At 40.2% G+C, this 15,203-nt stretch overlaps 1 protein-coding gene across 5 annotated transcripts in view; it reads left to right on the top strand.

Moving 5' to 3' along the window:
- LARP1B (La ribonucleoprotein 1B) overlaps positions 1-15,203 on the top strand; it is a 117,603-nt gene that overhangs the window by 73,485 nt on the left and 28,915 nt on the right. For 2 of the 5 annotated variants that reach the window (XM_066385098.1, XM_066385101.1), the window contains exon 12: positions 1,892-2,015. The exons of 1 other annotated variant lie outside the window; for it this stretch is intronic. In XM_066385098.1, coding sequence (XP_066241195.1) covers positions 1,892-2,015 — 124 coding nt within the window. Of the gene's footprint in view, positions 1-1,891; positions 2,016-4,251; positions 4,425-15,203 lie in introns of those variants that run through there. 2 more of the 5 variants (XM_066385104.1, XM_066385109.1) reach the window with 2 other exon arrangements.

Genomic DNA, 15,203 nt, shown 5'->3' on the forward strand with positions numbered 1-15,203 from the left:
TGGGTATGGCCTCTGTTCCCTAGGTATGGTCTGTCTGCAGGCTCGCCACCCCCTCTTCTGTTGCTGCCTAGGGCTTTTGGGTTTGGGCGTTGCCGGTGCCTTCCCACTGGAGCTGTTGCTGTGGTTTCCACCTCTCCTTCATGGGGAGTGGCTGTGATCACGTGCTCGGGTCTACAAGCCTTGGTGGCCTTGGCCTTGGCCTTTTCCCCGCCCCCATGGGTGGTGTTATGCTCGGCCCTGAGGGCAGTGGTGAGCACCTTTGCTCAGCTGCGGGTCTCCATCTGTTTCCGGGCTTTCGCCACACCCTTGCAGGAGGAGTCCGCTCGTGGAATGACTGCTCGCCTTGGCTCCACAGGCCAGGCGGCACTACGTGCCCATGCTCAGTATTGGGACTCTGCCTGTTCTGGGTTTTGGCTCCACCTCCGTGGGAGGAGCCAGCTCCCATGTCAGGCCACAAGCCTCAGTTCCATGGGCGGGGCAAGGCTGTGCTCCTGCATTCTTGCTCAAGGGGCGTGGGTCTCCACGCCTTCCTGGGTTCCCACCTTTCTCCTGCAGGCTGGATTGCAGGCTGTAGGCAGCTGGGCTTGACCGCTTTTGCATGCCTTCTCCCCAGCTGGTCAAGACTGAGCTCACACCTGAGCCCAGTGGCGGCCAGCTGGCTTCCGCCCTTGTGGACAGAACCGTGCTTCTGTGTCCCACTGCCACCCGCCCTCTGGTGACACTCAGCCGTGTGCGGTGCGGGCACTGCAATTGCAACCCTAAGACTCACTACTGAAGACCCGAAAGCTCCCTCCTTCTAAGTGACTCTGCTCTGAGTGCCGCGGGAGAGCTTATTTGGCTGGTGTCCTGCTTCCCTTTGCTGGTATTGCTGTTTCCAGGGGAAATATTCACTTCAGATTTGGGGAGTGACTCGTTCCAGGGGTAGGGTAGCTGTCTCCTGAAATGATTCTCCCTGTGCTCTCCTAGATTACATACACTCTCTTCCTGCCACTCCGGTCCTCTCCTCTCTCCCCGTCCCCCAGAGCCCCGGGTGAGTGGTTGTGAGAGAGGTGTTCTGCACGGTCCCTTTAAGAAGAATTCTGGGTCTGAGAAATCAGACTCTTTCTCAAAAACAGTATCCTGACTTGTTTCCAGCTAGTACTGTCCATACGCCTCTTCTAGGCTCTGGGGCTGCAGGCTGGGGCTTTGTTCCTGGGACTCAGGACCTCCCCTCTCTGCTAAACTCACTTCCCACCATGCGAGTCTCTCCTGGCTGCTGTTCGCTCCTGGGAGCTGGGCAGCCCTCTCCGTGTTTCCGCTTTTCCTACCAGTCTTGGTGTGGCTTCTTCAGTGTTTCTTGGTTGAAGAGTCCTCTTAGTTTTGTCCAAAGTTGGATTTTCCAGATGATAGTTCTTAAAATTAGTTTGTAATCCACTTTGGTTCTGGGAGGTGGTTGTTGGTACGTCCACCTACTCCAGTGCCATCGTGTCTTCTCCCCTGCCTAATATTTTTTTATACTGCCTCATATTTTTATGTGTGCAATTCTTTCTTTCTGTCGAATTTGTAAATTCCTTAGGGGTAGGGACATGTATTAGATGACTTAGTAACCTCTGTAATTCTCTAGTAGTCCTGTGTGTAAATGCTCAGCAAATAACTGATGATTAGAATGTATGCTCCTCTAATGTATTTTAATTATAAAATATTCATAATATTTTAGGGTTCTTTATGCCTCTTTAGACTCTGAATATTGTTGTTAAGTAGAATGCTAGAGTCTTTATTAGACATCTTTTTTTTTATTTTGTTGCAATTAATCCCTGTTTTAAAAACTCGTTTTTTGCGATTGGTGTCAATTATTGTCTGTTGGTTATGCTGTTAGCCAGTTTAGTAATTAGATTCCTCCATTCCACTTCAGCAAGAAGTTGAGAACTTTAAGAAGCTAAATCTCATTAGTAAAGAGCAGTTTGAAAACCTAACACCTGAGCTTCCTTTTGAGCCAAACCGAGAAGTTCCTGTAGCACCTTCACAGTCCAGGCAAGGTATGTACATCTGCTTTTGTGCAACTGTCTGAATACTGTTAAAGCAATTCTAAGTGGTTGTTAAAGTTTGCTCCTTTATTTATTGAAAACGTTTAGGTATCTGGTAAAATGCTAGAATTTTAAAGCGCAATTTTTAACTTATCTTTTGGTGAACTTCAAAACATTATACTGTAGAGATCTAAATATATAGATTGTAAAATTGGTAAGACAGCCTTGTAGTAAATTGACAGAGTTGGAGTCCCACCTTCCTCTTGGCAAATTGGCTGGTAATTTCAAAACTGACCTAGGAGTCGTCTGCTCAAACCTGGACGCTTACTTAAAAGTAGGCAAAATTGATTAGTTCTTTTTATATTTCTTTTAATTTTGAAATTGTAGGAATGATTCTCTTTCATAAATACAGAAAAATTTTCACTGACCTGCTGATTGTGAAAATACTCCACTAGCTCATTCTTTTGTTTTAAGGTCTTAGCTTTGTATGACAATGTAAACACATTTGGAATAATCGTAAAATTAATCTGACTTTTTCAGGCAAATTGTAGGTGATTTTGTTGTAGTATTTTCTGAAGTCAGGTTAAAGAAAGACTTTATTTGAGAGAGAGAAAGAGAAAGAAACAGAGGGAAGGAGCAGGAAGCATCAACTCCGTGGTTGCTTCTCGTATGTGCCTTGACTGGGCAAGCCCGAGGTCTCGAACTGGCGACCTCAGCGTTCCAGGTCTATGCTCTCTCCCAGGGGTTGGGAACCTTTTTGGCTGAGAGAGCCATGAACGCCACATATTTTAAAATGTAATTCCATGAGAGCCATACAATATGTTTAACACTAAATACAAGTAAATGCGTGCATTTTATGTAAGGCCAACACTTTTAAAGTATAATAAGTCTCTGAATTCTTTTTAATAACGTTGTTATGCTGTTGCTAACCAATGATGAATAAAGTACTTCTTAACCATTAATGCTACTTCTGGTGCTGCCTGGTTTTGCTGATGGCTTTGTATTCTGGTTGATACGTGGTGAGGTTAAGCATCATGCAGGCGTTAAGATTTCCATTTGTTAAACGTGATTATAGGTTGGTCTTAACGTTCTTTAGATGTGAGAAAGACTGCTCACATGCATACGTGAGCCAAACATTGTCAGTACAGCAGTACTCACACACTGCAGTGTGTGGTTTATGACAGGAAGCGCATTTCCAAGTTTGAAAATTAGCTGGTCCATGGGCTGAAGTTTTTTCATTTCTCCCCACTTGTGTTTGCTCGCCAACTCTGCTTGCTGTCGTGCAGGTCTTTCCAAATCTTTATTCAGTGACTTGAACTTATTCACCCACATGTCTGAGGCCTTCAAGTCAGCAGCTTGTAGCTCAAAATCTCTGATGGAGACACCGGGCATGTAACTCAGGTCGGCGCTGTCCACACTGCACACTCGTGTGGATGGGTGCTGAATTTAAAAAGACGAGTGCGCTCATGAAATTCTCCAAAGTGCGCTTTGAATGACTGCAGGAGATTAGATGTGAAGCCCGCTAGCTGCTGGAGATCAAGATGTTGAGCAGGGTCACTTGCTGTACATGCATCTTTAAACTCTCCCAGTTTTTCAAGTGTAGTAAATGACCTGTTTCAATGTCTGCAATGAAGAGTTCCAGCTTGTTTTCAAATGCAAACACTGCTTATTGAAGGGATAAGACTGTATTTCCAACACCTTGCATTTTCACATTGAGCTGGTTCAGATGTTCAGTCATGTCCGCGAGATAGTAGAACTTCAGGAGCCACTCAGTGTTAGCTAACTCAGGATGCTCGACGTTTTTCATTTCAAGAAAAGTCCGGATTTCGCTCAGACAAGCCATGAAATGGCTGAGCACCTTCCCTCTTGACAATCAACGCACATTGCTGTGCAGAAGCAGACCAGGATAATTATTCCCAACTTCATCCTGCAGTGTTTTAAACTGGCATAATTTAAAGCTCGGGCAACAATAAAGTTGACCACACGAATGACCAGCGACATCACCTCACCAAGCTGCTTGCCACACATCTGAGCACAAAGCGCCTCCTGATGTAGGATCAGTGAAAACTTAGGATGGATCTCTTTTCATGTTCACAAAGAAGCACTACGAATCCTCTGTTTTTCCCCACCATGCACGGAGCACCATCAGTACACACCAAAATAAGTTTATCCATCCGTAGATTTTTTTCTTTAGCGAACTCAGTGAAAGACTTGAGTAAATCCTACCCTCTTGTTGTCTCTTTCATAGGCAAAACAGCAAGACATTCCTCACGTACTGTGTCACCGACAGCATACTTTGCAATCATGCTGAACTGGGATAAATGGCTTACGTCTGTTGACTCATCCAAAGTGAGAGAAAAGAATGGTGCTGCATTTATGTCCTTCACTAGTGTTGCCTCAATTTGATTTGCCATCATGATGGTATGATCGTGAACAGTTCTTGTTGACAGAGGCATGTCTTTTATTCGTTTGATTATCTTCCTTATCTGAAAAGTCGTCAAAAAGTTCATTGGCAACATCAAGCATGAATGTTTTGGCATATTCCCCATCTGTGAATGGCTTTCTGTTTCTCACAATTGCTAAAGCACCAGCAAAGCCAGCCAAATTCCAGTCACCTTGTTGGGTCCAAACACAGAGTTGCTGCTGACTAGCTTGCACTCTGCATAGTAACTCTTGACATGCTTTCTTCCTGCTGTCCCCTGCTGGATATTTTGATGCAAATGTAGTATGGCTTGTGTTGAAGTGCCACTTTATATCTGACCGTTTCATTGATACAATTTTATCATTGCATATTATTAGATATGCTGCAGAACCTGCTCTCTCCACAAAGGCAAATTCCTCTACCATTCCTGCTGAAAAGTACGATACTCCTCATCTTTTTTCCTTTTAGCCATCTTCTTCGTCAAAAGGGTTTCTGCAATTAGCTAGCTGACTACTTGATTAAAAGGAGGGAAGTTTACTTCCTGACCTCACAACGACCTGTGTACATTACGCATTATCCAATAAAAATTTGGTGTTGTCCCAGAGGACAGCTGTGATTGGCTCTAGCCACCCGCAACCATGAACATGAGCAGTAGGAAATGAATGCGTTGTAATACATGAGAATATTTTATATTTTTAACATTTTTTTTTTATTAAGATTTGTCTGCAAGCCAGATGCAGCCCTCAAAAGAGCCGCATCTGGCTCGCGAGCCATAGGTTCCATACCCCTGCTCTATCCACAGGTCAGGCAAGAACAACTTTTGATTTGGAAGCTTCAAACATATACACAGATAGAGGAAATTACACAGTGAAAGCCCATGTACTCATTACCTAACCTCAACTACTGTCATGCCAGAGCCTGTTTTGTTTCATTTTGACTCCACTTTTCTGTGCCTGTGGCACTGTGTTCTTTTGAAGCAAACTCTCAATCTTACTATTCATATTTTCATACCTACGTATTTCTGGACATGTCTTTAAAAATACTGTTGTAAGGCCAGGAGCCGCCATCTTGGCCATTCACATGCAGGTTCCCACTGGATTCGGGCAGACGATAAAGAAATGGCGGAGTCAGAGGACGGGGGGCCATCCTATTTATTGGTGTCTCACCAAGACAGGCAAACCACAAAAGAAGACAAGGGAAAAGCAGAAAACCAGCTCTTCCCATGAAGGGCAAGGGATCAGGGAAGCCCCTGCAATTGTGATAGCAGGAACTGTGTGTCCAAGCTCCTGGTCTGTCCCACTTTATAGTGTAGAAAACCAAAATCCCTTAATCCAATATACAAACAAGGAAGTCTCTGATACAAAGTCACTTATCCAAGGCATAATTGGAGAGATGACGTCAGAGTAATGGCGGGGTAGGAAGCGATACCGATAAATCTCCCCCAAAACTCAACAAGATCTTCAACCAGAAACAGAAAAACCTATACTTGGAGCTTCCAGATGCTTCGCAATACACCCAAAGGTATGATTGAGTGAAAAATTGGCTAAATATATAACCAAACCCCGAAGGAAATAGGGAGTAAGAAATGCTCCGCCTTCCTCACTAACCTAAACAGGGCGGCTTTCTCTGGTAACTGTGAATATAGAAACTGAGGCGGGCAAAGGGGGTGAATACATCCAGACAGCGACACAAACGGCCGAACCAGGCTGTGGCACGGAGATCCAAGCCAAGGAAAATCTGATCCTGTGGCAACCCGGGCAATACAAGCTAACACTCGCGCCAAACCCAAACAAAGAAAGACAAGCGGCGCGGACATTTTACCCGGTCTCCTGGTTGGTGCGCAGTTAGTGGGCGAGAGATTTCTTCCTAAGCCCCGGAAGTGGGTGCCCGTGTTGCCCCACGGAGAGGCAGGGTCAGAGGCCTTTCTGTGGGCCGAGGGCAGAGTCTCTGGGCAGCCCCAGCGCCCTGGGAAAGCCACGCACGGGAGGGAGTGAGAACTAATTCCAACGGTGGAGATTTTCCGTACTGGAGGGTGTTTCACTCAGAGGGAAACGCGGCCGGCCTCATATCCTGGTTTGCGCGCGCAGATAAGGAGTGAGCGATTCCTCCGAGTGCCTCGGCAGTGCGCGCCCGTGTTATCGCACAGAGGGGCAGAGTCAGGGGCCTTTGTGTGGGCCAAAGCGGAATCTCGGGCCGCCCCAGCGCCTTGCAAAAGCCGCGCACGGGGACGGAGCGAGACTCAATTCCAACGCTGCAACTTTTCCCTGCGGTTGGGGGTTTCACTCAGAGCGTGAGACTGCTGGCCGGATATCCTGGTCTGCGCGCGCAGCCAGTGAGTGAGAGTTTCCTCCAAGCGCCCCAGAAGTGGGCGCCCGCTTGTGTTACCGGACAGAGTGGCAGAGCCAGAGGTCTTTGAATGGCCGGAAAGCCCGCCTGATTATGCTAGCAGCTCTGACTGACTAAGCCTTACCCAGAGTCCTGTGCTGAGTGGAAATAGAGTGGGGAGTTGCCAGCTCTTTGAGCCTCTTACTATCCAGGCAGAGGCAGCAGCAACCCCATAGCTGGATTATCAGGCTACTAATTGAGGAAGGAAAGACTAGGAGAAAGGCTCCAGAAACACGGACTCTCTCACTGTCGGAGTCTATAAATGCTAATAGCCTCGACTGCCAACGAGACTAAAGCACAATACATGACATTGCCATAGAGACTTATCAACTGCAAACCTCCACCTGAGCGTGGCAAAGGGGCAAAACCCGGGGTACAGAGTCACCGACCAGGAAGAGGGAGAGAAAAGAAAAAGCAAGAAGATAACCTCTCAAAATCAAGAATAATCTGCAGACTTTATAACCTATCCCATTTTATTATATTTGTTCGTTTGTTTCTCTTATCTTCATTCTTGATACTTTTTTTTTCCTCCTCCAATTTGGCCGATTAACTCTCTACCGGTCTTACTCTCTCCTCTCCTTGAACTACACTACCCATAAGTGTTACATCTCCCATTATCTTTTCTCTTCTCTTCCTTTCTCTCTATGAGGGTTGCGCTCCAAAACCCTTAACTCTCTCTCTCTCTCTCTCCTTTCTTTTTTCTTCTTTTAGTGGTTCCCTCTTTTTTTTTCTCTCTCTCTCTTTCTTTTCTCCCTCTATATTAGTTTCTTCCTTTCTCCTTTACATCTCCTCTCATTCAAACCTCAATAAATTGCAAACAAATTATCTTATCTGGGACTCAAACTTATGTTTGTGGCATTTTGGGGGGTTTTACTTCACCTTTTTAACTCACTAGCAGTGCTCCCATCCCTGGCTCTCCATATTATCTAGTTCTTGTTCCACTAAATACAATAGTAATTTTTTAATTTGTCCCCCCATTTTTCTGTTTTCCTCTTAATCCTCTCATCATAACTCTTAGACAACCAACACCTAAAAGCAAATCATTTTATTCTTGACCCAAATTTTTTCCTTATTTGCTTTTTGTGGGTCCATACGCTCTTTTTTTTTTTTTTCTTTTTTCTTTCTTTCTTTTTTTTTTTTTTTTGCCCCTTTATTACTTTTCCCCAATTCAGGCCCTACATCACAGGCATTGTTTGTTATAATTCACAGTCCACCACAAGATTTTATCAAGAAAGAGGGGAGAGGAGAGGAGAGGAAAAAAGGAGGGGGGGAATAATTTCCTTTTTTTTTTTAAAAAATTTTTATTTTATTTTATTTTTCTTTATTTCATTATTAATTTTTTTTTAAAAAAACAACTCTTTTCGATTTTTTTTTATTATTTTTTTAAACTTTTTATTCTTTATTAAATCTCATTAATACTATCAACAAAACCACCCTCAGATGCCATTAAGGAAGAGAAAATCGAATATCATGGATACAAAAGAAAGAGAGGTAACACAGCTAGATGAGGAAAAATCTATGGAGAAAAAATTTAATATACTGGAAACCTTGGAGCTAAATGACAGAGAATTCAAGATAGAAATCCTAAAAATCCTCCGAGATATACAAGAAAACACAGAAAGGCAATTTAGGGAGCTCAGAAAACAACTCAATGAACACAAAGAATATATGTCCAAGGAAATTGAAACTATAAAAACAAATCAAACAGAGATGAAAAACTCAATTCACGAGCTGAAATACGAAGTAACAAGCTTAGCTAATAGAACAGGTCAGATAGAAGAGAGGATTAGTGAAATAGAAGACAAGCAACTTGAGGCACAACAGAGAGAAGAAGAAAGAGACTCAAAAATTTAAAAAAATGAGATAGCCCTACAAGAATTATCTGACTCCATCAAAAAGAATAACATAAGAATAATAGGTATATCAGAGGGAGAAGAGAGAGAAAATGGAATGGAGAACATACTCAAACAAATAATAGATGAGAACTTCCCAAGCCTGTGGAAAGAACTAAAGCCTCAAGTTCAAGAAGCAAACAGAACTCCAAGTTTTCTTAACCCCAACAAACCTACTCCAAGGCATATCATAATGAAATTGACACAAACCAACAGCAAAGAAAAAATTCTCAAGGCAGCCAGGGAAAAGAAGAATACAACATATAAAGGAAGGCCCATTAGATTATCATCAGATTTCTCAGCAGAAACCCTACAAGCTAGAAGAGAGTGGACCCCAATATTTAAAGTCCTGAAAGAGAGGAACTTTCAGCCATGAATACTATACCCATCAAAGCTATCCTTCAAATATGAAGGAGAAATAAAAACATTCACAGATACAGAAAAGATGAGGGAATTTATCATCAGAAAACCCCCACTCCAGGAATTACTAAAGGGGGTTCTCCAATCAGATACAAAGAACAAAAAAAAACAGAGCCACAAGTAAAAGGTCCAAGAAGAACACAATAAAACCAAATTTAAACTGTGACAACAACAAAAAGAAAGAGGGGGAGAAGATGGAGATTAACAGTAGCAAAGGACGATGGAGTGCAAAAGTACTCACAAAATAGTTCGCTACAATGAACAGGGTAGGGACCCTTTTCATTATTCAAAGGTAACCACCATTGAAAAAACCACCACAGAAGCACATGAGATAAAAAAGATAGCAACAGTGGAAAGATGTATGGAATACAACCAAATAAAAACAAAAGATAGAAAAACAAAAGAGAAGGATCAAACAAGACACAAAACTAACAGAAAGCAAGATATAAAATGGCAATAGGGAACTCACAAGTATCAATAATTACACTAAATGTAAACGGATTAAACTCACCAATAAAAAGGCACAGAGTAGCAGAATGGATTAAAAAAGAAAATCCAACTGTATGCTGCCTACAGGAAACTCATCTAAGTAACAAGGATAAAAACAAATTCAAAGTGAAAGGCTGGAAAACAATACTCCAAGCAAATAACATCCAAAAAAAAGCAGGTGTAGCAATACTCATATCGGATAATGCTGACTACAAGACAGGAAAAGTACTCAGAGACAAAAAAGGCCATTTCATAATGGCTAAGGGGACACTGAATCAAGAAGACATAACAATTCTTAATATATATGCACCAAACCAAGGAGCACCAAAATATATAAGACAGCTACTTATTGATCTTAAAACAAAAACTGACAAAAATACAATCATACTTGGAGACCTCAATACACCGCTGACTGCTCTAGATCGGTCATCCAAACAGAGAATCAACAAAGACATAGTGGCCTTAAACAAAACACTAGAGCACCTGGATATGATAGACATCTACAGGACATTTCATCCCAAAGTGACTGAGTATACATTTTTCTCCAGTGTACATGGATCATTCTCAAGAATTGACCATATGTTGGGCCACAAAAACAACATCAGCAAATTCAGAAAAATTGAAGTTGTACCAAGCATATTTTCTGATCATAAAGCCTTGAAACTAGAATTCAACTGCAAAAAAGAGGAAAAAAATCCCACAAAAATGTGGAAACTAAACAACATACTTTTAAAAAATGAATGGGTCAAAGAAGAAATAAGTGCAGAGATCAAAAGATATATACAGACTAATGAAAATGACAATACGACATATCAGAATCTATGGGATGCAGCAAAAGCAGTGATAAGAGGGAAGTTCATATCACTTCAGGCATATATGAACAAACAAGAGAGAGCCCAAGTGAACCACTTAACTTCCCACCTTAAGGAACTAGAAAAAGAAGAACAAAGACAACCCAAAACCAGCCAAAGAAAGGAGATAATAAAAATCAGAGCAGAAATAAATGAATTAGAGAACAGAAAAACTATAGAAAAAATTAATAGAACAAGGAGCTGGTTCTTTGAAAAGATCAACAAAATTGACAAACCCTTGGCAAGACTTACCGAGGAAAAAAGAGAAAGAACTCATATAAACAAAATCCAAAATGAAAGAGGAGAAATCACCACGGACACCGTAGATATACAAAGAATTATTGTAGAATACTATGAAAAACTTTATGCCACTAAATTCAACAACCTAGAAGAAATGGATAAATTCCTAGAAAAATACAACCTTCCTAGACTGAGTCAAGAAGAAGCAGAAAGCCTAAACAGACCTATCAGTAGAGAAGAAATAGAAAAAACCATTAAAAACCTCCCCAAAAATAAAAGTCCAGGCCCTGACGGCTATACCAGCGAATTTTATCAAACATTCAAAGAAGACTTGGTTCCTGTTCTACTCAAAGTCTTCCAAAAAATTGAAGAAGCAATACTTCCAAACACATTTTACAAAGCCAACATAACCCTCATACCAAAACCAGGCAAGGATGGCACAAAAAAAGAAAACTACAGACCAATATCTCTAATGAATACAGATGCTAAAATACTAAACAAAATACTAGCAAATCGAATACAACAACATATTAAAAAAATAATACATCATGATCAAGTGGGATTCATCCCAGAATCTCAAGGATGGTTCAACATACGTAAAACGGTTAATGTAATACACCATATCAACAAAACAAAGAACAAAAACCACATGATCTTATCAATAGACGCAGAAAAGGCTTTCGATAAAATACAACACAATTTTATGTTTAAGACTCTCAACAAAATGGGTATAGAAGGAAAATATCTCAACATGATAAAGGCCATATATGATAAACCATCAGCTAACATCATATTAAATGGCACTAAACTGAAGGCTTTCCCCCTTAAATCAGGAACAAGACAGGGTTGTCCACTCTCTCCACTCTTATTTAATGTGGTACTAGAGGTTCTAGCCAGAGCAATCAGACAAGACAAAGAAATAAAAGGCATCCATATCGGAAAAGAAGAAGTAAAGGTATCACTTTTTGCAGATGATATGATACTATACATCGAAAACCCCAAAGAATCCACAAAAAGACTACTAGAAACAATAAGCCAATACAGTAAGGTCGCAGGATACAAAATTAACATACAGAAGTCAATAGCCTTTCTATATGCCAACAATGAAACAACTGAGAAGGAACTCAAAAGAATAATCCCCTTCACGATTGCAACAAAAAAAATAAAATACTTAGGAATATACATAACAAAGAATGTAAAGGACTTATATAATGAAAACTATAAACCATTGTTAAGGGAAATCGAAAAAGATATAATGAGATGGAAGAATATACCTTGTTCTTGGCTAGGAAGAATAAATATAATCAAGATGGCTATATTACCCAAAGCAATATACAAATTTAATGCAATTCCCATCAAACTTCCAATGACATTTTTTAAAGAAATAGAGCAAAAAATCATCAGATTTATATGGAACTATAAAAAACCCCGAATAGCCAAAGCAATCCGAAAGAAAAAGAATGAAGCTGGGGGCATTACAATACCTGACTTCAAACTCTATTATAGGGCCACGACAATCAAAACAGCATGGTATTGGCAGAAAAATAGACACTCAGACCAATGGAACAGAATAGAAAGTCCAGAAATAAAACCACATATATATAGTCAAATAATTTTTGATAAAGGGGCCAACAACACACAATGGAGAAAAGAAAGCCTCTTCAATAAATGGTGCTGGGAAAACTGGAAAGCCACATGCAAAAGAATGAAACTGGACTACAGTCTCTCCCCCTGTACAAAAATTAACTCAAAATGGATCAAAGATCTAAACATAAGACCTGAAACAATTAAGTACATAGAAGAAGACATAGGTACTCAACTCAGGGACCTGGGTTTTAAAGAGCATTTTATGAATTTGACTCCAATGGCAAGAGAAGTGAAGGCAAAAATTAATGAATGGGACTACATCAGACTAAGAAGTTTTTGCTCAGCAAGAGAAACTGATAACAAAATAAACAGAAAGCCAACTAAATGGGAAATGATTTTTTCAAACGACAGCTCAGATAAGGGCCTAATATCCAAAATATACAAAGAACTCATAAAACTCAACAACAAACAAACATACAATCCAATAAAAAAATGGGAAGAGGATATGAATAGACACTTCTCCCAGGAAGAAATACAAATGGCCAACAGATATATGAAAAGATGCTCATCTTCTTTAGCTATTAGAGAAATTCAAATCAAAACGGCAATGAGATACCACCTCACACCTGTTCGATTAGCTGTTATTAGCAAGTCAGGTAACAGCAAATGTTGGAGAGGCTGTGGAGAAAAAGGAACTCTCATACACTGTTGGTGGGAATGTAAAGTAGTACAACCATTATGGAAGAAAGTATGGTGGTTCCTCAAAAAACTGAAAATAGAACTACCTTATGACCCAGCAATCCCTCTACTGGGTATATATCCCAAAAACTCAGAAACATTGATACGTAAAGACACATGCAGCCCCATGTTTATTGCAGCATTGTTCACAGTGGCCAGGACATGGAAACAACCAAAAAGCCCATCAATAGATGACTGGATAAAGAAGATGTGGCACATATACACTATGGAATACTACTCAGCCATAAGAAATGATGACATCGGAACATTTACAGCAAAATGGTGGGATCTTGATAACATGATACGAAGCGAAATAAGTAAATCAGAAAAAAACAGGAACTGTATTATTCCATACGTAGGTGGGACATAATAGTGAAACTAAGAGACATTTATAAGAGTGTGGTGGTTACGGGGGGGAGGGGAGAATGGGAGAGGGATAGGGGGTGGGGAGGGGCACAAAGAAAACAAGATAGAAGGTGACAGAGGACAATCTGAGTTTGGGTTGTGGGTATGCAACATAATTGAATGACAAGATAACCTGGACTTGTTATCTTTGAATATATGTATCCTGATTTATTGATGTCACCCCATTAAAAAAATAAAATTATATTTAAAAAAAATAATAAAAAATAAAAAAAAAGAAAGAAAAAAAAAAAAAAGAAATAAAAACATAATTGGATTCCTCATGAGAGTGCACCACCCAGATCATACAATCAGTCAAGGGTGTGGGGAAAAGCTTAGTCCCAAAATCAAATCTTAGGCTACAACGACCTGGCCTGCTTATAGCCTGTCCCCCACACCCAATATAAGTCACAAGCGAGCAAACATATATATCATATTTACAAACTTATTTGACCAACAACTGTTATAAGGACTGTCTCTTTTAACATAAATAACACAATACCATTATCACACCTGAAATTAACAGTAATTTCTTAATATCAAATACTTAGTTTTCAAATTTCCTCATTCATCATATTTAAAAAAACAACAATACAATCCATATAAATTCCAAATATTGTAATAGGTTGATATGGCTCTTTTAGTCCATAGGTTCATATTGTTGTTTTTCTTTGCTATTTATTGTTGAAGAAGCGAGATTGTTTTGGGGGACTCCAGCAGAGCAAGGGACTCCTTGCTCAAGATAGGTACCTTAGACTCAAGTCAGCGACCTTGGGCTTCAAGCCAGCAACCTTTGGGCTGAAGCTAGTGACCATGGAGTCATGTCTATGACTCCACACTCAAGCCAGCAACCCCGCACTCAAGCTGGTAAGCCTGCACTCAAGCTGTCGACCTCGGGATCTCGAACCTGGGTTCTAAGCATCCCAGGCTGACACTGTATTCGCTGCTCCACTACTTGGTCAGGTTAGGAGAGAAGTTTAAATAACTGATGTGAGACTTTTTCTGTTACAGGCATTTAATCATATATTATTTCCTTTAAGCACTGTTTTAACTGTATTTCACAAATTTTAATGTTTTAATTTTTCTTCCTTTCAAAATATTCTCATTTCTCTTGAAACTTCTTTGATCCATGGATTATTTAGGAATGTATTGTTTAATTTTCAAGTGATTGGAAATTTTCCTATCTTTCTGTTATCAATCTTACTGATATATAGTTTAATCCCATCATTATCAGAGAACATTCTTAGCATGATTTAAATTCTTTTAAATTTGTTAAGGTTTACTTTATGACTCGCAGTATGGCCTGCCTTGGTGAATGTTTCATGTGCCTTTAACAAGAATATTTATTCTGTTGTTCTTCAGTGGAGTGTTCTGTAAATATCTGTTAGAATCAGTTGACTGGTGGTGGTATTTCCTTGCTGATATTTTGTCTACTACCTCTATTCCTGAGAGAGGTATTGAAATCTCCTTCTATAACTGCAGATTTGTCTATTTTTCCTTCAAGTTAAAACAGTCATTGCTTTATTATTTTGAAGCTCTTGTTAGGTGTACTACACCCTTAGGTTTATTGTGTGCTCTTAATGCGTTTACCTTTTAATTAGTATAAATTGTCCTTTTTTTCCCCTGGTGATTTTCTTTGCTTTTAAATCTAGTTTATATGATTTTGACATAGCCTCTCCAGCTTTCTCTTGGTTATCCTTTGCATGGCATATGGTGTATCTTTGTCCACTCTTTTACTTTTAACTTATTTCATTGTATTTGTTATATATGTTAT

The sequence above is a fragment of the Saccopteryx leptura genome, chromosome 1 (assembly GCF_036850995.1).
Source record: "Saccopteryx leptura isolate mSacLep1 chromosome 1, mSacLep1_pri_phased_curated, whole genome shotgun sequence".
In the NCBI taxonomy this organism is placed as follows: domain Eukaryota; kingdom Metazoa; phylum Chordata; class Mammalia; order Chiroptera; family Emballonuridae; genus Saccopteryx; species Saccopteryx leptura.